The 26,783-nt window shown below is 39.6% G+C and overlaps 1 protein-coding gene across 3 annotated transcripts in view; it reads right to left on the bottom strand.

Moving 5' to 3' along the window:
• grin2db (glutamate receptor, ionotropic, N-methyl D-aspartate 2D, b) overlaps window positions 1-26,783 on the bottom strand; it is an 83,711-nt gene that overhangs the window by 48,354 nt on the left and 8,574 nt on the right. The window contains exons 1-5 of one of the 3 annotated variants that reach the window (XM_078798799.1): window positions 16,154-16,274; window positions 15,611-16,029; window positions 10,559-10,901; window positions 10,258-10,464; window positions 7,404-7,670 (exon numbers count right to left, since the gene is read on the bottom strand). In XM_078798799.1, the coding sequence (XP_078654925.1) occupies window positions 7,404-7,670; window positions 10,258-10,464; window positions 10,559-10,849 (765 nt within the window). In that variant the 5' untranslated portion in view covers window positions 10,850-10,901; window positions 15,611-16,029; window positions 16,154-16,274. Of the gene's footprint in view, window positions 1-7,403; window positions 7,671-10,257; window positions 10,465-10,558; window positions 10,902-15,610; window positions 16,030-16,153; window positions 16,275-26,783 lie in introns of those variants that run through there. The other 2 variants (XM_058057660.2, XM_058057665.2) reach the window with 2 other exon arrangements.

Here is a 26,783-nt window from a genome sequence, read left to right as displayed (position 1 = left end):
CGTACTGTGCTGAGGCGTGTTCAATGAGTTCCACTCATGGGATAGCCTCGAAAAGTAACGACAGGTTATTAAAAAAAAAAAAAAAAAAAAGGAGTGTTTGATTTCCACACCTGCACAGTACGGGTAAACGTGCCCGATTGGAGCTTTTTTTTTTTTTTTTAGATCATTTTTTAATTTCTCATTATGAGTTAACAATTCCCTGATATGGGGCCCGATAATTATGACAGGAAATAATCGTGCACACATAATTCATATGCATGGTTTCCTGCCAATGGCGTGAGCGTGCGGAAAGAAGCAATGTATCATGAAAAGACTCGACAAAGGGGGGGGGGGGGGGGGGGGTGACAACGTCCGTGATGCAAAGATCAAAACACCCTGAGGGAAAACAAGGTTACAAAATTGTACACATGTTGTTGAAAGCCAGAAGGAGGCAACAGGAGGTGGGGGGTACGGAGGGTGGGGGGGGGGGAGGGGACAAAAGCGGTTCCTGTGAGAATGGAAAGCGAAGGATGACATATACGGTGCTGAGATAAAGGACGTGTGCGTTAGATGGGGTGAAATGATGCTGTCAATGTAATGAATAAGAAGACGGAAGCGAGGCAACGGTGGGGGGGGGGGGCGGGGGGGGGGCAAAAAAAAAAAAAAACACCAGCAACAGCAACAGCATAGCAGCTCTCAGGGACACAGAAGTGAGGGGTGGAAATTGACCAAAGGGGATCTGTAAAGGGTTAGAGGGAGGATAGAGAAACTGAAACCGAAAGCACATTTGGAGAATTGCACCTTCATTGAATTTTGAACTGTAATGTCTTGGCAAAACAATCATGCCTGCATGCCAATAAACCCCCCCACGGTGAATTAAGCAGGGGATGAGAGTGACGGCGGAGGATGGATGCTGAAAGACTAAATTAAGAGGGGAAAAAAAAGGACCCGGTCTAAACACACACACACACACACACGATATCTACAGATGGAAAATGGAGAAAGCGAGGCGAGCGACAGAAACCCTGACAAGGCACTAGCTGGCTTCAGGAGCAAAGGAAGAAAAGATATAGTGTAAGAGATTGTAAAAATTGATCCAGAGACTAGCATAGAGAGGATATTAGCATAAAATGCATGTAACACAAACTCACACAGCATCACTAAACCATGGCAAGCATTTATTGGCCCCTTTCAGCCCAGAACATCTCCAAGAAAAGCAAGAGCCGCATGTCGGCAAGCGGCCGCAGGCAGTGTGTTATATTAACGGCGACACGAGCAGAGCGCAGCCTTGGAAATACTAAACACATGCCCTTCGCTTGCAAACACACACACACCATGCCGGGACATTAGCCATGACATTGAGACCCTGACCCAAGGCATGCAGCAAAGAGGCACGGCCCCGCTAGACCTGCAACGGTCACGTAAGTCAGTTTCATTTGAGAATGGATTTTTGGACTATATTTATATATATAATATATACATATATATAATGTTGTTTATACTCCGGTTTCCTCCCATATTCCGAAAACATGCTCGGTTGATTGGCCACTCCAAATTGTCCATAGGTATGAATGTGAGTGTGAATGGTTGTTTGTTTTTGTAAAAAAAAAATAAAAAAAATTTATGAAAAAAAATTCAATAAAAAATCTGAAATTATTTAGGGTGTCTTAAGAACATTTTAAAAAGGCCTAATGACGCCACTGGCCCTTAGGAGTAAAAAAAAAAAAACATGCTAGGTTAATTAGCGACTCCAAATTGTCCATAGGTATGAATGTGAGTGTGAATGGTTGTTTGTTTTTGTAAAAAAAAAAAAAAAAAAATTATGAAAAAAAATTCAATAAAAAATCACAAATTATTTAGGGGCCTTAAGAATATTTTAAAAGGGCCTAATGACGCCACTGGCCCTTAGAAGTAAAAAAAAAAACATGCTAGGTTAATTAGCGACTCCAAATTGTCCATAGGTATGAATGTGAGTGTGAATGGTTGTTTGTTTTTGTAAAAAAAAATTTAAAAATTAAAAAATAAATGAAAAAAAATCAATAAAAAATCTCAAATTATTTAGGGGGGGCTTAAGAATATTTTTTAAAAGGCCTAATGACGCCACTGGCCCTTAGGAGTAAAAAAAAAAAACATGCTAGGTTAATTAGCGACTCCAAATTGTCCATAGGTATGAATGTGAGTGTGAATGGTTGTTTGTTTATGTAAATAAATACATAAATAAATAAAAAAAATAAAAAATACATGAAAAAAAATCAATAAAAATATCAAATTATTTAGGGGGGCTTAAGAATATTTTTTAAAAGGCCTAATGACGCCACTGGCCCTTAGAAGTAAAAAAAAAAAAAAAACATGCTAGGTTAATAAGCGACTCCAAATTGTCCATAGGTATGAATGTGAGTGTGAATGGTTGTTTGTCTATATGTGCCCTGTGATTGGATGGCCACCAGTCCAGCCTCTCGCCCCAAGACGGCTGGGATATGCTCCAATCAGTAGTGGTACCAATAGCGGAACCAATCAGTGAAAGTAAGACGGAAACAAACGTGGATATAAGTACACATTTCTGTGTCCTTCCAACACATCAGGAAGAAAAGTAGCTATTGGTTGTCCCAGAGTGGCTGGATGACATCATTGGCTAATTTGCATATGATGCTGTAAGTGATGATGTCAGAAAAAAAAGCGAAAAAGCACCTTAATTACGATTACAACTACTACTACTACTACTTTATATATGCACAACAATAAAAAAGCGTTTGTTTACGCCGCCATCTTGGATCCAGCCCCAAGGTACGTACTTGCATGTGAGTGTGCAATGCAACGGGCAACATTTTTAGAGTAATAGTGTTTGTTTACGTCAAAGTAACAAACACATACAAAGCGATGGACCGCGGACAAAGACGAGGGTGCAAAACCGCCATCATTTGGGATGCATGTAAACAACATGCAACCGTGGTTTTTCTGCACGAAATGACCACGATCAGCACTCGTGCAGTTATTCGGTATCCCCTTGACGCCACACAACATCAGTCACTACCCCAGCTTCATTCATTCCATGATTTGCAAGGAACATACTAGAGTCCCCCCCCCTTCAATAGGCGGTGGGAAAGTCAAGCCGTTCATGTGAATGAGACAAGCTTTGGAACGCCCACTTTGTTTGTTATGCTGCGTTTATGGACTTTATATGGATTCAGATTTCACACCAGCACATTGTTGTTGTTTTTTTTTGGTCTGAGGGTGTCCACTACAAGGCGGGCGTTGAAAGGATGGAGCGGAGATGGAGGAAGGGGAAAGAAGAGAAAGGGGAGAAAGGAGGAAAAAGGCGTAAAGGAGATCCAAGCCAAAACCACGAGTCTTTGTCTTCACGCTCATCCAGACTTTTAGTGAGGATGGTTTCCCCTCATTCCCAAGCGTAGAGACGCTTTCCTTTCAATCGGATGCGAGACGACGCTTGGCATCTGTTTAATCTCGCCATGCTCTCTGGAGGTTTGATTAGGAAATTCGGCGTGAAGCACGACACTGCATTAAAAGCTGGACTACTTTCCTGAATAAAACAGCCTCACTGGACTGGAGGAATATACATGCTCATTAATATTATGAACAAAAAGAAGAAATCACCTCAAAATATGCCTTTATTTACTAAATATGTCTTTAATTCAATATATACTTGTCACAATGTGGGCGTTACCCCTTTGTGGCAGCTCTTTTAGTTTCCTTCTTTGCCTCTGTGCCTGTGTCCATGCCCTTATTTGGGCACTACTTCCTTTGTGTAGTGCTATACGACGATGTATGATTTGCTATATATATCACTATATTGACACTACTTCGTTACGGGACAAAAAATAAAAATAAAAAAAAATAAATAAAAATAAAAATAAAAATAAAAATAAAAATAAAAATAAAAATAAAAATAAAAATAAAAATAAAAATAAAAATAAAAATAAAAATAAAAATAAAAATAAAAATAAAAATAAAAATAAATTAGGAAAGCAGGAAGTGATCAAATGTAACAGTTACTGATTGAAAAAGTACCAGATGGAGGGGTATTGTTTTTCATTTAAAAAATTAAATTACAACAAATTTTAATTAAAAATGATACATTTAAAAAATTGAATTTTTTTAATTAAAATTTGTTTTGTATTAAAATTACTTTTTTATTTTAAAAAATTATTTTAAAAAATGTAATTAAAAAAAATGTAATTAAAAAATGATAAATTAAAATTTTTTACAATACATTTGATTGAAACATTTTTGTCTCGCTTTCATTTCTTCTTTTTGCATGAAGCTCTACTCGAACATCCTTAAGATCCAACAGCGCAAAATGTACATTGTTCACATTGTTCCACTGTGTAATCTCACTGTGGAACCATGTCAATAAAAAAAAAAATGTCAATATCATTGAGTCTTTGTGAAAAACATCCAAAAACAGCATCATTTGCGTTGATAGCGAATAGAAAATGAGGTGCGTGTTTAACAGAAGACAAACACTTACCTGGCATGAATAAAATCATCTGCATGGCTGGAACAATCCAGAGCATCTGAGGTGAGCGCTAGCTCTGAATGCTAGGGAGGCTGACAATGATGGCTATGAAAAAAAAAAAAAAACATCCAAAGTGTGGAAGTAGTTTGAAAAGGTAAAGGATGAGTCCAGGAAGTGAAGTGCAACGTTTGTCAGCAGCTTTGATATCACTTCCGCTTCCCGCTTCCCACATCTCCGTCGAACAGCGCTCCGAATCCATGACCCCTCAGTCATTTTCATTCTTAAGTTGAGCGGTTGTGAGGCAAAAATCGGTGGGCGGGTTGTTTTGATGCGGATTGTTTTCACTTCCGTGGTGATGGCGTTGCTTTTCTTTGGAAAATTCCATCCGTCCACATATCCGAGGTGGGGTTGCGGGGGGGGGGGGGTAGCGGCCTAAAGCAGTGAAGACCGGATTTCCATCCGTCCACCCCATGCTTCCAGGCCAGTTGGGAGACGTAGTCTGTCCTGGGTCTTCCGTGAGGCCTCCTAGGAGTCGGACGTGCCCTGACCATGGAGGGAGGTGTCTGGGAGGCACCTCCTTTGGCTCCTGTCATCAATGTGGAGGAGCAGGAATTTTCTCCCGGATGACAGTGCTTCCCTCCGCACCGCATTTTGTCTTTGTTTTTTTTTATTTTAATGTTTGTTGTCTCGGACAAGACCATGTGACCAAATTCAAATGGTTTTATTTTGATTCCGCGTTTCCATGCTCACGTTTCCATCTGGAAAACCACGGAAGAAAAACCAAGGATGCAAGGACCAGCTTTTGGCTGCTGGTTTTTCATTCCTACATCTCCAGTCTCCATCTACAGACACGAGTACCCGTGGGTTCGCTCATTCATCCATGTTCAATGCCGCTTGTCCTCACCAGGACTGCTCACCAGCAGCCAATGGCAGGGCACATATACACAAAGAACCAAATTCTTACCTCGGGACAATCAGGAGTTGCCAATGAACCTAACATCCTAACATGCATGATGTTGGAGTGTGGGAGGAAGCCAGATACCCACACGGGGAAAACATGGCCACTCCACACACAGATGCCCAACGGAGATTCAAATCTGACTGTGTGGCCGACATGCTAACCACTAACATGCTAACCACCACTGTGCGTTCCTACCTTTGGAGTGACTATAGGGGTATTATTTAATGTCTAGAGGGCTCTAATAATGTTTTGAAAAAAAATTGAAAGTGGCAAACATCTTTTCTATGTTTTATATGTCTTATTTTCTCATATAAAGTCCACCATATTGGGTAATAGGCGTGCAAAGGTGACTGTGGGGGTGTTATTTCATGTCTAGAGGGCTCTAATTATGTTAAAAAGTATATTTAGAAGGTGGTAAACAGGTTTTCTATGTCTTATATGTCTTAATTCCTCATATAAAGTCCACTATATTGGGTCAAAGGAGTGTAAAAGTGACTGTAGGGGTGCTATTTCATGTGTAGAGGGCTTTAATTATGTTAAAAAGCATATTTAGAAAGTGGCAAGCAGCTTTTCTATGTCTTATATGTCTTATTTCCTAATATAAAGTCCACCATATTGGGTAATAGGCGTGCAAAGGTGACTGTAGGGGTATTATTTCATGTCTAGAGGGCTCTAATTATGTTAACAAGCATATTTAGAAGGTGGTAAACAGGTTTTATATGTCTTATATGTCTTAATTCCTCATATAGAGTCCACCATATTGGGTAAAAGGAGTGTAAAAGTGACTGTAGGGGTGCTATTTCATGTCTAGAGGGCTCTAATAATGTTAAAAAAAACTTTTAGAAAGTGTCAAACAGCTTTTCTATGTCTTATTTCCTCATATAAAATCCACCATATTGGGTAATAGGCATGCAAAGGTGACTATAGGGGTGCTATTTCATGTCTAGAAGGCTCTAATAATGTTAAAAAAAATTTAGAAAGTAGCAAACAGCTTTTATCTATGTCTTATATGTCTTATTTCCTCATATAAAGTCCACCATATTGGGTAATAGGCATGCAAAGGTGACTATAGAGGTGTTATTTCATGTCTAGAGGGCTCTAATTATGTTAAAAAGGATATTTAGAAGGTGATAAACAGGTTTTCTATGTCTTATATGTCTTAATTCCTCATATAAAGTCCACTATATTGGGTAAAAGGAGTGTAAAAATGACTGTAGTGGTGCTATTCCATGTCTAGAGGGCTTTACTAATGTTAAAAAAAAGTTTTTTAGAAAGTGGCAAAGAGCTTTTCTGTCTTATATGTCTTATTTCCTCATATAAAGTCCACCATATTGGGTAATAGGCGTGCAAAGGTGACTATAGGGGTGTTATTTCATGTCTAGAGGGCTCTAATTATGTTAAAAAGCATATTTATAAGGTGGTAAACAGGTTTTCTATGTCTTATAAGGAGTGTAAAAGTGACTGTAGGGGTTCTATTTCAATGTTAGAGGGCTCTAACGATGATTTTTAAAAAAATATTTAGAAAGCAGCAAACGTCTATGTCTTATTTTCTTGTATAAAGTCCATCATATCGGGTAATAAGCGTGCAAAGGTGACTATAGGGGTGTTATTTCATGTATAGAGGACTCTAATGATGTTAAAAAGCGTATTTAGGAAGTGGTAAACAGGTATGTCTTATTTGTCTTATTTTCTCTTATTATGCGTGTCAAGTCTTTACGATCATGCAGTCCATAACTCTCCATGCCAGGATTGTTCCAAGTGACTTATGGTTTTGGTTGCACCATTGAACTGTGAGCGTGTTGGATGGGGAAGGGAGAGAAGAACAGAGGGATAGAGGAGAGAGGGGAGAGAGAGAGATGCGGAGGGACCGAGGGTGAGACGAAGAAGGAAGGAAAAAGCCGGGGGAGCCCCCCCTTGCAATGATACTCGCTGCGCTTCCTCCCCTTTCCTCCCCCCCTTTTCCCTTCCCTCCCTCCCCCCTGCTCTCACCTGCGCCTCGTTCTCCTTCAGCAGCCTACGCGTGCGTGCACCCCCGGGGTCGTCAGTCACGTTCAGGATGACCACGCTCTTCTTCTCCCAGCCGATGAAGGAGCCGTCCGTCAGGCCCTCCACCACCGACAGGAACTCCTGGTAGCCGTGGTGACGCGTGGACACCACAGAGAAGGCCGTCCAGTCGTACTCCTCCAGCACCTCGAATATCACCTCCAGCTGGAGGGCGGTGGAGGAGCTGAACTGGAGAAAGATGGAACCTGATTCCTGGTTGGGGGGCAAAGAGAGCAGCGGGAGACTCGGTTAGAAACCCCAAAAGAAATGCCAAAGAAAAAAGATTTGGGTTTTTTTCCCAAGGTTGTAATATCAGAAACTAAACAAATTACAGTTGTCATGGTTGGAAAATTAGGTTGGAAAAAGTTTGAATATTATTGGAACAAAGTCATATACTATGGGAATAAAGGGAAGAACATTTACAAGAAGAATGTTGGAATGTTGAAAAATTGAAAAAAATTGAAATTGAAAATTGAAAAAAACAGCAGGTCTAAATATTAAGAGGGGAAAAAAGCTTTATTTTAATATTTGTTTATCTTTATATATATATTTTATTATAATATAATATTATAATTTATTTTTTTTCTTCAATGTAACTTTATTAGATTTTTTTCTCATAACTTTACAACCGATAAAAAAAAACATGTTTGACCTAAAATGATGTTTTATTCTTGTAAAATGTTAAGTGTTTCCTAACTGAACCATATAAGGAAGTCCGCCCCTCTGTGACATCACAAAGGAACGGTTTTACCACGCCTTTTGAAACCGAGCGTTTTGAACAATCCCAAACTTCTTTCAGGGCTCACTTTCAAATGCGCAAACCTCATTATCTGAAACGTTGGCATGGTTTAACACCAGAATACAACATTCTAACTACATTTTTTGGTCAGAAAAGTGGAAAAAGTGGAAAAGTAATTATTTTTTTTATTATTTTTATAGCTTGTTAAAATAATAAAATACAGTAAAATATAAAATACTTTTGTGTATTGTAGCTCTTATTCAAATTATTTTTCTTCATTCTCATTTTATTTCTTTTGATTGCAACTTTTTCTCTTCATATTTTGACTTCATTTATGTAAAATGTTTTTCATTGTTATATTATTTTTACTTTTCCTGTTTAATTATATGATCAGAATGTGCCGAGGGCCAATAAAAACCAGATGTGAGCCACAAATGGTCACCCCTGCACTAAAGCAGACTTTCAACTCGCTCCCGCACCAACTGCGGTCTTGAAGTATTGATGGAGTCGGTGAGGCTGCAGGGCTCAAACATCTTGGATTGTTGCTCGTGTTCTCCTGTGAGGTGTTTTCTAGAACGTTCCCGGGAGGACGAGGCAGGGCCACGGCGGCTTTCCAAGATGTTCAGCAAAAGGGCCGCAGTGGCAAAGCTTCATGTTGGCAGACAGCAAGGCTATTTGGCGGCAGACTATGGTGTATTATTATAGTACAGTAGAGTATATACTGTATATATCAGTGATATGTAGTATTGTGGTCACTAGGGGGCTATAAAGACTTTGATAGATTAGCTTACCTGAATTACCTTAACACCTTAACATTTTCCTCCCATTTCATGTGGAAGTGGTTAGTTGTTAGTTAGTGGCTATACTTGACTCCAACAAAATATTACAAATTAAAACACCAAACTTTTTTTCAACAATATTTTTATATTTACATAATATATTTATATAATTTATATATGATTATATAAATTAAAATGTATGTATTATATAATATATTTTTATATTTATATAATCTTTCAAAAATGACAACTTTATTTGTTGGTTTCTCATAACATTACAACCTATAAAAATATATTTGTTTTCTAAAATTATTTTTCATTTATTTAATCCTTACAAAATATTATAAATTAAAACACCAAACTTTTTTTTCAACAATATTTTTATATTTACATAATATAGTTATATAATTAATATATAATTATATAAATTTATATTTATATAATTTATGTATATATAATATATTTTTATAATTATATAATTTTTCAAAAATGACAACTTTATTTGTTGGTTTCTCATAACATTACAACCTTTTTTTCTAAAATTATTTTTCATTCATTTAATCCTTGTAAAATTGCGCTCTGGCAACATTTTGCTCGTAATATTTAGACTTAATTCTCATAGAATTACAGCCATTTTCTGCTGTTTTTTTCTAAAATTTTGACTTTGTTTCTGTACATTTTCAATTGTGACTTTATTGCCATCAAATTTGGACTTTTATTGTCATAAGGTTATAACTTTTTCTGCAACCTCATTTTCCAAAATGACATGATTCTGTAAAAAATAATATGACAACCTTTTATTAAAAAGTATTGATTTCATATTTCAACTGTTTCATATTTTTTCTGTTAATATTTTAACTTTACTCTTGTAAAATTACTGCATTTTGCTGTTTTTTTGTGTCTTGGTTTTCTTGTTAAATTCTATTCTGTAGTATGGATCATGATATTCGGATGATGATGAATCATGGTGTTTTGTCCCTTTTCCACTGCACGGTACCGTCTCAGTTCAACACAAAGTACTACACAAATATTACAGTATTTCAGTACACGACTGCAGTCTCCTCAGTCTCCCCTCGGATAAAGCTGTCCGTTTGGTGATTTTGCCGGACTGATCCAGGTGGAGCTGAGCTGAGTCAGAGCCGTGCCGCGGAAAAGCCGGAACCAGGAAGTAGCCTGATGACTAGCAAATGAAGGGACGTTACTGCGCTTCACCCCAGGCGGCAGTAGTCCTGGACTTGTGGACCCTTGAACCCCCACCCGCCCCCAACCTCCCTCCTCCTACCTGTGGCATCCGCCCCAGCCCCGCTCCCCCTCCTACAGCCACTATGGGCAGTCCCGTTTGCGCGGACACAAACTCCAGCATGGGGGCCAGAGGACCCCAGGCCGTGCGGGTGGGGCTCCCCTCTTCGTAAACCAGACCCTGCAGGGGCCGCGCAGCCAGCAGCTCACACAGCTGGGACAGCACCGTCTTAGGGCTGCTGTCGTTCACCTTGGGGGCGGCGGGGGGGAGGAAGTGACGTAAGACGGGTTAGTGTGTCAAAAGCAGACCCGGAAGCTTCCGGGGAAGAGTGACGTTCTCCAACCTGTAGCCAGATGACGTTGGCAGAGCCCCACTGGGTGACCACGCTCTCCCCCAGGGAGCCGTACACCCGGCCGAAGCCAGGATAGAGCACCCGTCCCCCGGACCCGGCCGCCGCCGCCGCCTCCGCCTGCACCATCGCGCCGGCGTGGATCACGGCGATGTTGAAGTTCATCATTGTCCCCGCCTCACGCTCTCTCGGGCTGGGCCGCAGCAGCAGGTGGGGGGAGGCGTCCGCCGGGCCTCTCCACTCTGCCAGGACCAGGAGGAGAGAGAGAGTAGGTATGGCCACCATGGCAACCTGCCGAGGGGGGGAGGCGGATATGTACGGCACAAAGACAGGGTGCCTGCAAGACAGAAGGAGAGAAGAAACCAGTGATGAAGTTAGTCCCAAATACCCAAACTATATTTTAAATTAATAAAAAATATTATAAAAAAATATTATTAATTTTTTTACGTTTTTAAAAAAATTACAAATATTTATTTTAATTTTTTGTAATTTTTTGTCACGTACTGAAGTATTTAAAGTATTTTAATTTTAATTTTAATTTTAATTTTAATTTTAATTTTAATTTTAATTTTAATTTTAATTTTAATTTTAATTTTAATTTTAATTTTAATTTTAATTTTAATTTTAATTTTAATTTTAATCAGATTCCAATTGAGTGCATCCCATAATCAGTTCCCAGTTCCACATGTCCAAAAGGAGTAGGACGAAGCAAAGCTTATTAAATCCTACCCCTCCATCTGGTACTTTTACAATCGCTAACTGTTACATTTGTTCACTTCCTGCTTTCCTAATATAGTTTGTTTTTGTTTTTTTAATTTAAAAGTAATAAAAAATATTATAGAAAATTATTTTATTTTTTAATTAAAAATGTAATTAAAAATTACAAATATTTATTTTAATTTCTTGTAATTTTTTGTCACGTACTGAAGTACAAGGTGATATGAGCATCCAATGCCATAATGTGTACCATAGTAAGTGTCAATATAGTGATATATATAGCACATCATGACTGGTTCAAGACTCTTCATCCTTGGATTTAATTTTAATTTTAATTTTAATTTTAATTTTAATTTTAATTTTAATTTTAATTTTAATTTTATTTTTAATTTTAATTTTAATTTTAATTTTAATTTTAATTTTAATCAGATTCCAATTAAGTGCATCCCATAATCAATTCCCAGTTCCACATGTCCAAAAGGAGTAGGAAGAAGCAAAGCTTATTAAATCCTACCCCTCCATCTGGTACTTTTACAATCACTAACTGTTACATTTGTTCACTTCCTGCTTTCCTAATATAGTTTAAGTAATTTTTTTTCATTTTGTAATTGTATTTTTTATCACGTACCAAAGTACGAGGTGATATGACCATACATGTGTAGAAAAGAGAGACGTGTGTTTATGTTACGTGTGTTACTGGGCATACTGGAGCTGGGGATTGAATTTGCTGCTATTTAGGCTGCGGGCTGAGAAGGAAGACGATGAGGGGGCGGGGTTAGGGGGGGGAGGAAAAATAGAAGCGGACCCTTCCAGGGAAGCAAGGAGGGCGAGGGAGTTAATAGCAGGCATAGACAAAGATGGGGGGGGGGTATTGTGCTGCATGAATAATAATGACAATTAAGATCACTGTAAACACCATCGCCCTCACAGCTGCGAGCGCACACACACACACACACACACACACACAAGATGTGCACACTGTAGAGATGCTTAATGATAAGCAGATAGCAGAGTTAATACAGTGTGCGTACACACAGTAACAACCACGCGTGAAGATAATGACCAGCAGCAAGCTAGCAGGGTTAATATGTGCCACTCGCGTGGCTTTCAATTTACTTGTGTCACCAACCGGCCTGCCTCCGTTTTTCCCTTCCTCCTTCCTCCGTTCCTCGGAACGCCATCACCGCTTCCACACTGTACACAATTGCACTGATTAGCAAGGGCCCTTCCCGTTTAAAGTAGCTCCATCTTCTCTGATGCTACGACCTCGCTAGGAAAATAAGCTGAAATCGGATGGCACAAAATGTGAGGTTCCGAAGAGACAAACAAGAGCTATTGATTACATAAATACGCATCCCGTCTGAACAAATACACCTCATATTCGGATGGTGACGAGATAGCGAGGCGTCCGGGAAAGAAAGGAAGCATGTGATAACAAAGGAGGTTCATTCATTCATTCATTCATTCATTTTCTACCGCTTTTTCCTCACGAGGGTCACAGGGGGGTGCTGGAGCCTATCCCAGCTGTCTTCGGGTCAGAGGCGGGGTGGGGTACACCCTGGATTGCTGGCCAGCCAATCACAGGGCACATATAGACAAACAACCATTCACACTCACATTTATACCTATGGACAATTTGGATTTGCTAATTAACCTAGCATGTTTTTTTTTTTACTTCTAAGGGCCAGTGGTGTCATTAGGCCTATTTTAAAATGTTCTTAAGCCAACCTAAATAATTTGATTTTTTTTTTTTTTTTCATTTTATTTTTTTTTACAAAAAAAATGTCTAACAAATTTTATATAATAGGGCAAAAGCAGGCTAATAAGCAGGCTAATACTAGCCTACTAACTATCATGAATATGGCCTAATATTCATCCAAAAAAAGGGTCAATTGAAACAAATATGTATTTAAACTTTCATTCATTTTCTACCGCTTATCCTCACCAGGGTCGTGGGAGTGCTGGACAAACAACCATTCACACTCACATTCATACCTATGGACAATTTGGAGTGGCTAATTATCCTAGCATGTTTTTGGAATGTAGGAGGAAACCGGAGTACCCGGAGAGAACATGCAAACTAGCCGAGGATGGACTTGAACCCTGGTGTCCTAGCTGTGAGGTCTGCGTGCTGACCACTCGACCGCCGCGCCGCCCAACAAAGGAGGCTGTGACAGGAAAATACGCTACATGGTACAATTTGAAGAAGATATATCCCCGTACTGCGAGCCATTAACCGTTACGCTTGTCACAGTATTTCACTCTCTGGAGACGCCGCAGCGCGTGAATCCAGAATACGCCGCAGCGAGGATGTCCTCTGGCTCCCTGAACGCAGCAGATACTTTGCAGGGAGTTGTACAAAGAAGAAAAAAAGTGAAGCCAGCGTCTGTTTCCTGTATCGATGCCAGTAGCGCCCATTCTTTTCCACGTATACGTGTTCAATACTCCCGAAAAGCCATTTGTACACAGAATTCATATTGTAGTCATGTACATGATCAGACTTATGTATTTTAACCTCCTTTTGTATTCACAAAATAGACTGAGAATCATACAAATGTAATCATTACAAGTGTATTTAGTTAGTCAGTGACTAGAGTGGTTAGCCCACAGACCTCACAGCTAAAAAGACCTGGGTTCAATTCCACCCCATCTCTGCATGTTCTCCCCGTGCATGTGTGAGTTTTCTCCAAGTTTTCTCCAAAAACATGCTGGGTTAATTAGCAACTCCAAATTGTCCATAGGTATAAATGTGAGTGTGAATGGTTGTTTGTCTATATGTGCCCTGTGATTGGCTGGCCACCAGTCCAGGGTGTACGCTGCTTCTCGCCCCAAGACAGCTGGGATAGACTCCAGCACCCCCTGCAACCATCAAGAGGATAAGCGGTAGAAAATGAATGAATGATTATTAGTACTACTACTAGTAGTAGTAGGCTAGTATTAGCACATTACAAATGTTCAGCAAGTACAGCAAATACAGTGAGACCTCTCACGCTGACACAAAAAAAATTTATGAGTGTCAACTCAAAATATAATTTATTTATGATAATGTTTTTAAATTGTAAATGTTTGTGAGTAAAAACGTCTATTTCCGAACATTCAGAAAGGATTATTTTTAAACATTTGCCTCAATGCAGCTTTCCTTCATGAACTGTACAAATGGAAATACAGATTTCCACAGTTTTTGACTTTTTAATCCCGCGATTTTCGACGGTCATTGAACGCACCGAAGCACCGTTCTCCGATGCAAAGAGAGCTGTAAAGGATGCATTTGGATGTATTTCCCTCCTTTTTCTTTCAACTTATACTTCCTACCGAATGCCGATACTATGTAGGGACGCATAAAGGTAAGATTTGATGACTTTGAGTCACTATTTGAGTGCACCATTGTGGTAGTTCCATGCTAAATGGCTAACGCTAGCATAAAGCTAGCATAACACTGCACTTCAGCCACGGTCATCACATTGACAGCCCGTTTAATAGTAGCTGTAACTCCAATTTTAGCTGGCAGTTCAATGCAAAAATCATTAAAGAGATGTAAAATTGTCAAAACACTGGTTAGTTGAGCCACTCTTATGCCAAGGTAGCAATGTATATGACAATAAAAACCATACCTGCACTGCTCAAGACGCTTCTAGTTTTAATCCTGCTAGTTGAGTATAAAGTGGCCAATATTTCACTCAACACCACACACAACATTTTGGATGAACCCACGCCTCTCTGGACAGCATACATTATAGATATTTACATCAAAATTACTTATACGTATGTCTTCATATGACGCACATAAAACAACTTCTCCGCGTCTACTTCCTGCTCCGGTCTCCTCGCGCCGTGTGCCGTTCAGGCACACACGTAATTGTCAAGCGTTGTTTTTTTCATTGTTATTCACGTATATATTCACGGATATTTTCTTCTGAGAATCAATTTTCGAAGCACAAAATGCCTAATTGTGCTTGAGAAACACTAAACCCTAGTTTCAAGGTTGGTTGTTAGAGCATATGAATTATAGCTTCCATGCTGTGCATGATTGCCCTACTATGTGCCCGCGAGGAGCTCGCCATCCCAGCTCCGTGAGGAGACCCGCAATCAAGGAAACGGCGGCTGCAGCAAATCCGACGTGCAACATCGTACTGCGGAGCAGAACAATGCAAAGCAAACACAGCCGGAGAAGAGCGAGCGGAGGTTGAAGCATTATTGTTTCACTTGACTCTCTGCCTCCAGTGAGTCCTTTGTTGCAATGCAAATGTTCACATTTCCCCGCTCCAGCTGCCTCTTATGAAAGATAAATAGGATAACAAATATCACTTGGCAAAGGGCTGCAAACGTGACCTTCAAGTTTTGCGTGATTTCCATCAGCTGGTGGAAACTTGTGATGGATGACACGGTGCATCCACTCTTGATGGTATCGCTGTTCAAACGCTGCCGTGTAAGTGGAGATCTTTCAGAAGCATTTTTTTTCCACATCCTTGGTAGTCTTTGGTAGTCTTTCTTGACGTGACCTTCTACATATGGTTTTTAACATTATTAGAGCCCCCTAGGCATGAAATAACACCCCTATAGTCACCCTTACACTCCTATTACCCAAAATAGTCGACATATTAAGCACTTAAATCCTGTTTGCCACCTTCTAAATACGCTTTTTATTATTATTAGAGCCTCTTGACGTGAAATAGCACCCCTATAGTCACCCTTACACTCCTATTACCCAAAATAGTCGACATATTAAGCACTTGAATCCCGTTTACCACCTTCTAAATACGCTTTTTGCTATTATTAGAGCCTCTAGACGTGAAATAGCACCCCTATAGTCACCTTTGTACTCCTATTACCCAAAATAATTGACATATTAAGCACTTAAATCCCGTTTACCACCTTCTAAATACGCTTTTTATTATTATTAGAGCCTCTAGATGTGAAATAGCACCCCTATAGTCACCCTTACACTCCTATTACCCAAAATAGTCGACATATTAAGCACTTGAATCCCGTTTACCACCTTCTGAATACGCTTTTTATTATCATAAAAACCTCTAGATTTGAAATAGCACCCCTATAGTCACCCTTACACTCCTATTACCCAAAATAGTCGACATATTAAGCACTTGAATCCCGTTTACCACCTTCTAAATACACTTTTTATTATTATAAGAGCCTCTAGATTTGAAATAGCAGCCCTATAGTCACACTTACACTCCTATTACCCAAAATAGTCGACATATTAAGCACTTAAGTCCTGTTTACCACCTTCTACATATGGTTTTTAACATTACTAGAGCCCCCTAGGCATGAAATAACACCCCTATAGTCACCCTTACACTCCTATTACCCAAAATAATCGACATATTAAGCACTTAAATCCCGTTTACCATCTTCTAAATACGCTTTTTATTATTATTAGAGCCTCTTGACATGAAATAGCACCCCTATAGTCACCCTTACACTCCTATTACCCAAAATAGTCGACATATCAAGCACTTGAATCCTGTTTACCACCTTCTAAATACGCTTGTTACTATTATTAGAGCCTCTAGACGTGAAATAGCACCCCTATAGTCACACTTACACTCCTATTACCCAAAATAGTCGACATATTAAGCACTTAAATCCTGTTTACCACCTTCTACATATGGTTTTTAACATTACTAGAGCCCCCTAGGCATGAAATAACACCCCTATAGTCACCCTTACACTCCTATTACCCAAAATAATCGACATATTAAGCACTTGAATCCCGTTTACCATCTTCTAAATATGCTTTTTATTATTATTAGAGCCTCTTGACATGAAATAGCACCCCTATAGTCACCCTTACACTCCTATTACCCAAAATAGTCGACATATCAAGCACTTGAATCCTGTTTACCACCTTCTAAATACGCTTGTTACTATTATTAGAGCCTCTAGACGTGAAATAGCACCCCTATAGTCACACTTACACTCCTATTACCCAAAATAGTCGACATATTAAGCACTTAAATCCTGTTTACCACCTTCTACATATGGTTTTTAACATTATTAGAGCCCCCTAGGCATGAAATAACACCCCTATAGTCACCCTTACACTCCTATTACCCAAAATAGTCGACATATTAAGCACTTAAATCCTGTTTGCCACCTTCTAAATACGCTTTTTATTGTTATTAGAGCCTCTTGATGTGAAATAGCACCCCTATAGTCACCCTTACACTCCTATTACCCAAAATAGTCGACATATTAAGCACTTGCCTCAGTTAAGGTCAGTGTTCATGACTTTGAAATACCTCTTTGACGTCAGCTTAAAAACACGCTAACCGGAGCGTACGCTAAACTAAACCCAGACATTTTTTGTGTTAACCGATAAACATGGCCGCCGTGGCGTCAATCCAGCCTGAGCGAACCTTTAACCATTTAACTAGCGAACTGCAATGCGCCACACCGTCACTGTTTACATAACACGGTCTAATTTTATACTCCGTCCTTCTGGTCGCTCATCTACATAACGACTAAGCGGTATTGTGCCATGAATACTACTTTGTTGTAAACACTGAACGACGTGTCAGGGTGTCACATATTTACCATCGCTAACGGAGACTCTCGGACCAGGACGACGTGTACACAATTCCGCTTCTGCGAGGTGCCTGTCGTGTAAACGGGGCCCTAATATCCGCGGGAAGCTGTCGCAGGCGGCGTGTTCAGGTCTCAAAGCGACGCCTGAGCTGCTTGGGAAAAGTTTATCACACTTTTCCGTAGCTGAAGGCAAATGAGCTACTTTGAAGCTTTGCTGCAGTTGGGAGCAAGGAAAGGAAGATGTGGAAGGTGGGAAGCATCCCGCGTGGAATTCTTCAACGTCTAGTGTTGTTTGGAGTGAAGAACTCATTTGACTGTCTAACGTCTAACGACTGTAACGTGTTCGATATCCGCTACGCTTTTAATAACTACGGACATGATTACCCCCACATTAGGGCCCCCTCCGTCCAGGCTTCGCTCCACGTCTTAAAATAAATGACGCCAACTAGCAGTCAACTGGAGGATTTTTTTAGTTGTTTTTCTTTCGTGAACGTATGTTAAAATGTGTAATGTTAGCAAATAGCTATGCTAGTATTGCTAACATTAGAGTTCTCCTTCATGTAGTATGTCAAGGATGTCCAAAGCATCTTTTTTTATATAATTCTAAAAAGAATACAAAAAAATCAAACAAAACAGAAAAAATAGATTTGATTTAATTTCATAATAAAGCGCTTTTCAAAGCACCCACTGCTAAGTCACACACACTCATGGTGGTAATGTACATCTGGAGGCACAGCTGCCCTGGGCTAGATGCAAACTCATTCCTATTCATCCACCAGGTTTCAATATTAATAAATGGAATATTTCCATCATTATGGCATCAAAAACCTGTTTAGCTGGCATTTACTGATGTGAAAAAACACCCCATAGTCAAATTTGTACCACTATTTCCCGTGTAGCGCATCCCATAATTAGTTCCCAGTTCCACATGCCCAAAAGGAGTAGGAAGAAGCAAAGCTTATTAAATCCTACCCCTCCATTTGGTACTTTTACAATCACTAACTGTTACATTTGTTCACTTCCTGCTTTCCTAATATAATTTAAATTTAGTTTTTTGTTTTTTAATGTATTTTTTTAATTTTAATTTTAATTTTAATTTTAATTTTAATTTTAATTTTAATTTTAATTTTAATTTTAATTTTAATTTTAATTTTAATTTTAATTTTAATTTTAATTTTAATTTTAATCAGATTCCAATTGAGTGCATCCCATAATCAGTTCCCAGTTCCACATGCCCAAAAGGAGTAGGAAGAAGCAAAGCTTATTAAATCCTACCCCTCCATCTGGTACTTTTAAAATCACTAACTCTTACATTTGTTCACTTCCTGCTTTCCTAATATAATTTAAATTTAGTTTTTTGTTTTTTAATGTATTTTTTTAATTTTAATTTTAATTTTAATTTTAATTTTAATTTTAATTTTAATTTTAATTTTAATTTTAATTTTAATTTTAATTTTAATTTTAATTTTAATTTTAATTTTAATTTTAATTTTAATTTTAATTTTAATTTTAATCAGATTCCAATTGAGTGCATCCCATAATCAGTTCCCAGTTCCACATGCCCAAAAGGAGTAGGAAGAAGCAAAGCTTATTAAATCCTACCCCTCCATCTGGTACTTTTAAAATCACTAACTCTTACATTTGTTCACTTCCTGCTTTCAATAATACAGTTTAAGGTTTGTTTGTGTTTTTTTGAGTTTTGAATTTTTTTTTTTTTGTCCCATACCAAAGTTCCGAAGTTTCTATGCGGGTAAAATAAGTACAAAAGGTGAAATAATATTATTCTAAAAACAATGTAACCAGGAAAAAACAGAATTTGGGACAGTTTGTGTTTCTGTATTGTTGCTGTGATTTAAGGAAAGACCATCACAATGCTCTGCAGTTCAGCACCCTGCCGTGACACTGGAGTGACTTCAAGGTGGGGGGCGGGGGGATTAACCTCCTGGGTCGTTTGCTGTTTATTTGTGACTCACGCGTTGAGGCGGCGGCGGCGGCGGCGGCGGCGTGCCAGACCTCACATCTGCGGGTGGAGGAAGGCAAAGGGGCTTGGAAGTGCGGAGGAAGTGTTCAGCGTTGTCATCTGCGGCTTCGTTCCCGTTCTGTCATGCAGAGTAATGGAGCCCCCCCCCCCCCCCCCCCCCGCTGTCGTACACGGTCAACACAGCACGTGCAGGCCATTTAGACCAGAAGAAGATGACAATGTTTGTTCTTTCCCTCATTGCGCCACGGCGTGTGTCATTTCCTATAGCCTACTACAGTAATACAGTACTATATAAGATAAGCTAGCGTCCCTGTACTGTATGTGTGCGTGAATGTGATATGGCGTTCTAGGGGGGCTTAGAAACCAAGAGGAGCATGCAGCTGGAGCTCAATGCCCCTCGTGTTAATTGGCCCATACTTCAATCACAGCCAGTGGAGTGTCTGCTCTATCGCAATACATCCTCTCTCTCTCTCCTGCTCCACACACACATTGACACCATCGGGCCCGAAGACGCACCCCCGCTAGTCTGCAGCATCCTTCCCCTCCGCACACGTCCTTATCGGGGGCCGCTTTCACCCCCCCCCCCATGTCGTCTCTTCCTCCGTATCTCCCCTTCTCCCTCTTTCATCCATGTCATGTCGCCGAGACGCCAGCTCGTGTTGCCATTGTGATCAGTAGTGATCAGTGAGCCTGCATGTACTGCTGCCATGGGGCTGCTGACACCTGAGTATCCCAGCACCCTTGAAAGCACCGGTAGGGATTGGACTGTTTCTGCATTCACAGCTATGGTTTTTATACTTCTTTTATACTTTTATACGTCACTTCTTCTGTATTTGGAGGAGGCAGAGCAAGCGACGTCAGATCCTGAATGCACCACCCGGAACCTCTACTCCACTACAACACAATACCATCCATCCATCCGTCCATCATCCATCCATATGTCCATCCATCCAGCAATCCATCCATCATCTATCATCTATCCATATGTCCACCCATCCAACCATGCATCCATCCATCCATCATCTATCCATATGTCCACCCATCCAACCATGCATCATCCATCCATCATCTATCCATATGTCCACCCATCCAACCATGCATCCATCCATCCATCATCTATCCATATGTCCACCCATCCAACCATGCATCCATCCATCCATCATCTATCCATATGTCCACCCATCCAACCATGCATCCATCCATCCATCATCTATCCATATGTCCACCCATCCAACCATGCATCCATCCATCCATCTTCTATCCATATGTCCACCCATCCAACCATGCATCCATCCATCCATCATCTATCCATATGTCCACCCATCCAACCATGCATCCATCCATCCATGTGTGCACCCAACCATCCATTCATCTATACATGCATCATCTATCCATATGTCCACCCATCCAACCATGCATCTATCCATCCATCCATCCATGTGTGCACCCAACCATCCATTCATCTATACATGCATCCATCCACCCATCCATCCATCCATTATCTATCCATATGTCCACCCATCTATCCATGCATCCATCCATTCATCCATATGTGCATCCATCCATCACCCATCCATCCATCCATCCATCCATCCATCCACCCATTCATATGTGCATGCATCCATTCATCCATATGTGCATTCATCATCCATCCACCCATTCATATATGCATGCATCCATCCATATGTGCATCCATCCATCCATACATGCATCTATCCACCCTTCCATTATCCATCCATCCACCAATCCATCCATATGTGCATCCATCCATCCATCCATATGTGCATCCATTCATCCATTCATGCATCCACCCACCCTTCCATTATTGATCCACCAATCCCTCCATCTGTGCATCCATCCATCAATCATCTATCCATATGTCCACCCATCCATCCATGCATCTATCCATCCATATGTCCATCCATCTATCATTCATCCATCATCCATCCATATGTTCATGCATCCATCCATCCATCCATCCAACCATTCATCCCTATGTGCATCCATCCATCCATGTGTGCATCCATCCATCCATCCACCCTGTACTGGTGGATGGATGCCAATGGCAGTGTGATATCCAGTATTTATTCCAATTATTCCCAGCTCCTAGCGTTGGAGGAGACGAAGTCAGGTTGTCCATATTTCGAAAAGACACAATTCAAATCACCAGGAGTGTCAACAATTGTTGAATATTGGGACAAATCTCTCCAGGCTTCCAATAAAAAGTCAGAAACCCACAAGATGGAGCATTGGAAAGTGTGGCAAGGTGGCAGGAAGTCAGTCTTTCTTTCTGCCGCTAATATCCTCCATGGAAGTCAGCCCATTTTTGACGAGCTGTATTCTAGAAATGAGCTTTCATTTCATTTTAGATAAGCATCAGAAATCCCGTAAACCTGATTTGCTCGCAAAAAATGCTAAAGTTTGACTTCCTGCGGACATTTAAAATGTCCTTTTTATTTCATATTTTTTTCTTTTGTGATGTATTTTTTAGTAGTTATTTCCAAACCAGAATGGACTATTTTTATTTTATTTTATTTTATTTTATTTTATTTTATTTTATTTTATTTTATTTTATTTTATTTTATTTTATTTTATTTTATTTTATTTTTTTGCAGGATAATTATTTAAAAAAAAACCTGAACAAAATCATATTGATCAAAGCATCAAAAGTATCAATATTTAAATTTAAGAATTGCGACATAGTACGGCATCATGTCATTATTTAAACGATTTCAGGCCTAAAGAGCCCAAAATACGACGAACAACATCTGCTTCCTCTCACTCTGCTATATACAGGAAGCTTCAGCCAGCAGGTCCTTGCAGATACATAACACAAATAGCAGGAAAGAAGGAAAGAGGCCACGGGCAGATAAGTGTGACGCCCGTTGTCATTCATGTGAAGCAGTAACAGTAACAGGCTGGGTGATTTTAATACGGAAAATCAAGCGCAGCTCATCAAATGACTCGGAATTGTAATTACACACACGCGCGCTCATTCACAAGCACGCCAATATTCAGACAAGCGGGGGCAAATGAGGGCTGTGCTCGTTATTGGATATTATGCAGCTGAAGGTATGGAGGATAAAAGCACATCCTGTCGCATCCTTTTCCAGGAGCAAACGGGAACGACTTCTTGGCGTCATCCTATTTGGACATTTCCAGTCCGTCCATGTCAGCCTGGCCACTGCAGGCTAACTTGGAGCTTCAGGCCACCTCAGCTTAGGATTCTAAGCACGTCTTCATGGGCCAAACGCAACAGAGCAGTTCAAACACTGTGTTGGGATTTGACTTCCTGATTCTGATCACTCTCCTTATTTTTCAAATGAGCATCGCTACAAAGGAAGCTAACTAGCTGAATAGCGGACATAAGATATGGTCGCTCATTCTGACGAAGAGCTATAAAAGTGGGGGGGGGGGGTGTAAAGGGATGCTCCTTTCTTATTGACCCCCAGCACATTGGAGAGATACAATATAACAATAACAGTAAAAATGTACTGGCACAATGTCATTTCAAATATATTAATAAAAATTCAAGTAAATTCAATTAAAACATGTTTTTTTTTTAAATGTAAAAAAAAATAAAATCAGATCTCATTAATTGGTTCCAGACCCGACCCGACCAGGACAAGTCAATTTCCTTATACACAAATGGAATATTTTAGTAGTTAGAAAACCTTCTAAGCATACTTTTTAACAGTGTTAGAGCCCTCTACACATGGGATAACACCCCTATAGTCACCTTCACACTCATATTACCCAATAGAGTAGACAAAATAAGACAAAATAAGACATAGAAAACCTGTTTACCACCTTCTAAATACATATTAGAGCCCTCTACACATGAGATAACACCCCTATAGTCACCTTCACACCCATATTACCCAATAGAGTAGACAAAATAAGACATAGAAAACCTGTTTACCACCTTCTAAATACATATTAGAGCCCTCTAGACATGAGATAACACCCCTATAGTCACCTTCACATTCCTATTACCCAATAGAGTAGACAAAATAAGACGAAATAAGACATAGAAAACCTGTTTATCACCTTCTAAATACATATTAAGAGTCCTCTAGACATGAGATAACACCCCTATAGTCACCTTCACACCCATATTACCCAATAGAGTAGACAAAATAAGACATAGAAAACCTGTTTACCACCTTCTAAATACATATTAGAGCCCTCTAGACATGAGATAACACCCCTATAGTCACCTTCACATTCCTACTACCCAATAGAGTAGACAAAATAAGACGAAATAATACATAGAAAACCTGTTTACCACCTTCTAAATACATATTAAGAGTCCTCTAGACATGAGATAACACCCCTATAGTCACATTCACACTCCTATTACCCAATATAGTAGGCAAAATAATAAAAAATAAGACATAGTAAACCTGTTTACCAACTTCTAAATACATATTAGAGCCCTCTTGACATGAAATAACACCCCTATAGTCACCTTCACACTCCTATTACACTATAGACTAGGCAAAATAAGACAAAATAAGACATAGAAAACCTGTTTACCACCTTCTAATACATATTAGAGCCCTCTAGACATGAGATAACACCCCTATAGTCACCTTCACATTCCTACTACCCAATAGAGTAGACAAAATAAGACGAAATAAGACATAGAAAACCTGTTTACCACCTTCTAAATACATATTAAGAGCCCTCTAGACATGAGATAACACCCCTATAGTCACATTCACACTCCTATTACCCAATATAGTAGGCAAAATAATAAAAAATAAGACATAGTAAACCTGTTTACCAACTTCTAAATACATATTAGAGCCCTCTTGACATGAAATAACACCCCTATAGTCACCTTCACACTCCTATTACACTATAGACTAGGCAAAATAAGACAAAATAAGACATAGAAAACCTGTTTACCACCTTCTAAATACATATTAGAGCCCTCTAGACATGAGATAACACCCCCATGGTTCTCTCTTAGTACCCAATATTTCTCCGGGTACTCCGGTTTCCTCCCACATTCCAAAAACATGCTAGGTTAATTAGCCACTCCAAATTGTCCATAGGTATGAATGTGAGTGTGAATGGTTGTTTGTGTATATGTGCCCTGTGATTGGCTGGCCACCAGTCCGGGGTGTACCCCGCTGGGATAGGCTCCAGCACCCCGTGACCCTGGTGAGGATAAGCGGTAGAAAATGAATGAAAGTTGAAATACATATTTGTTTCAATGGACCCTTTTTTCGGATGAATATTAGCCATATTCAAGTGATGTTTTATGAATGAATAGCGAGAGACGGTTATAAAAACAATCAAGTTGTGCGAACAATGGATAGTAGAAGAAGAGCCCAGCAGCACAAGCTCCTCCTCTTCCTTGATGTGCATGTCATGACCGAAACGTGTGGATCTGCTTTCCCCCAAGGATTGATGGAAATGAGATGAAGACTGACCGAGCCCGCTGTTAGCGGCGCAGCGCTAACAATTCTCTGACCTCATTTCTAAACAAAAAGCAACACGTCTGAAGTCCCGCCCACTTGTGATTGGAAATCACATCGGGGGACGAGTTCATCACGGTTGGAATATTTGACATGCTAATACTAATGGCAGGGTGCGCCGTTAGCGAAGCGCGTGTCTTCTGTGGCTTTAGCAGAACCTCACACGTGTCGTTGTGATGTGCCACTTATCTCCACTCAAGTCCGGAAAGGCTGATAATAAAAGCGCAGGAGTGCTTTGGGTGTCACTGATCACACATGGTGCGCTCATAGGCTGTGATTCATTCACACAGAAAATACCCATCTGTGAATGAACGATCGGCCATGAAATATGCCAATATGCTCTGTTTTTCATTGGCTTCCCTGCCTTGACTGGTGCAGCTGCTAAAGCTTTACCGCTATGGCGAGTGCTCTGGCATAAATATCACAAAGGTCATGTGCTTTCAGGCGGAGAAGCCGCCGTCCGGGGGTTGTTGCTCCTGACGGGAACGCCAGTTGTAAAGGAGCAAACTATCGGTGACATCAGCAACGGACAGTGAAGGTATCGCTATCTACTCTTCATAGAACACTTCACCAATCATACATCACGAGACGTACCATAGTACCATAGTAACGGTCAATATAGTGATATATAATGTATGACTATAGGGGTGTTATTTCATGTCTAGAGGGCTCTAATTATGTTAAAACTGTATTTAGAAGTTCATAAACAAGCTTTCTATGTTTTATATGTCTTATTTTCTTGAATTATGTCTACTATATTGGGTAACAGGAGAGTGAAGGTGACTATAGGGGTGTTATTTTATGCCTAGAGGACTCTAATCATGTTAAAAAGTACATTTAGAAAGTCATAAACAAGCTTTCTATGTTTTATATGTCTTAATTTCTCAAATTATGTCTACTATATTGGGTAACAGGAGCGTGAAGTTGACTATAGGGGTGTTATTTCATGTTTTGAGGGCTCTAATTATGTTAAAATGTGCATTTAGAAAGTCATAAACAAGCTTTCTATGTTTTATATGTCTTTTTTTCTTGAATTATGTCTACTATATTGGGTAACAGGAGCGTGAAGGTGACTATAGGGGTGTTATTTTATGTCTAGAGGACTCTAATCATGTTAAAAAGTACATTTAGAAAGTCATAAACAAGCTTTCTATGTTTTTTTATGTCTTATTTTCTCAAATTATGTCTACTATATTGGGTAACAGGAGTGTGAAGGTGACTATAGGGGTGTTATTTCATGTCTTGAGGGCTCTAATTATGTTAAAATGTGCATTTAGAAAGTCATAAACAAGCTTTCTATGTTTTATATGTCTTTTTTTCTTGAATTATGTCTACTATATTGGGTAACAGGAGAGTGAAGGTGACTATAGGGGTGTTATTTTATGCCTAGAGGACTCTAATCATGTTAAAAAGTACATTTAGAAAGTCATAAACAAGCTTTCTATGTTTTATATGTCTTAATTTCTCAAATTATGTCTACTATATT

The sequence above is a fragment of the Doryrhamphus excisus genome, linkage group LG19 (genome assembly GCF_037039965.1).
Source record: "Doryrhamphus excisus strain RoL-2023G ecotype Guam linkage group LG19, RoL_Dexc_Guam_v1.1, whole genome shotgun sequence".
NCBI classification, from domain to species: domain Eukaryota; kingdom Metazoa; phylum Chordata; class Actinopteri; order Syngnathiformes; family Syngnathidae; genus Doryrhamphus; species Doryrhamphus excisus.
Note: the sequence above shows the minus strand (reverse complement) of the source record. Positions and strands in the feature narration are given on the sequence as shown.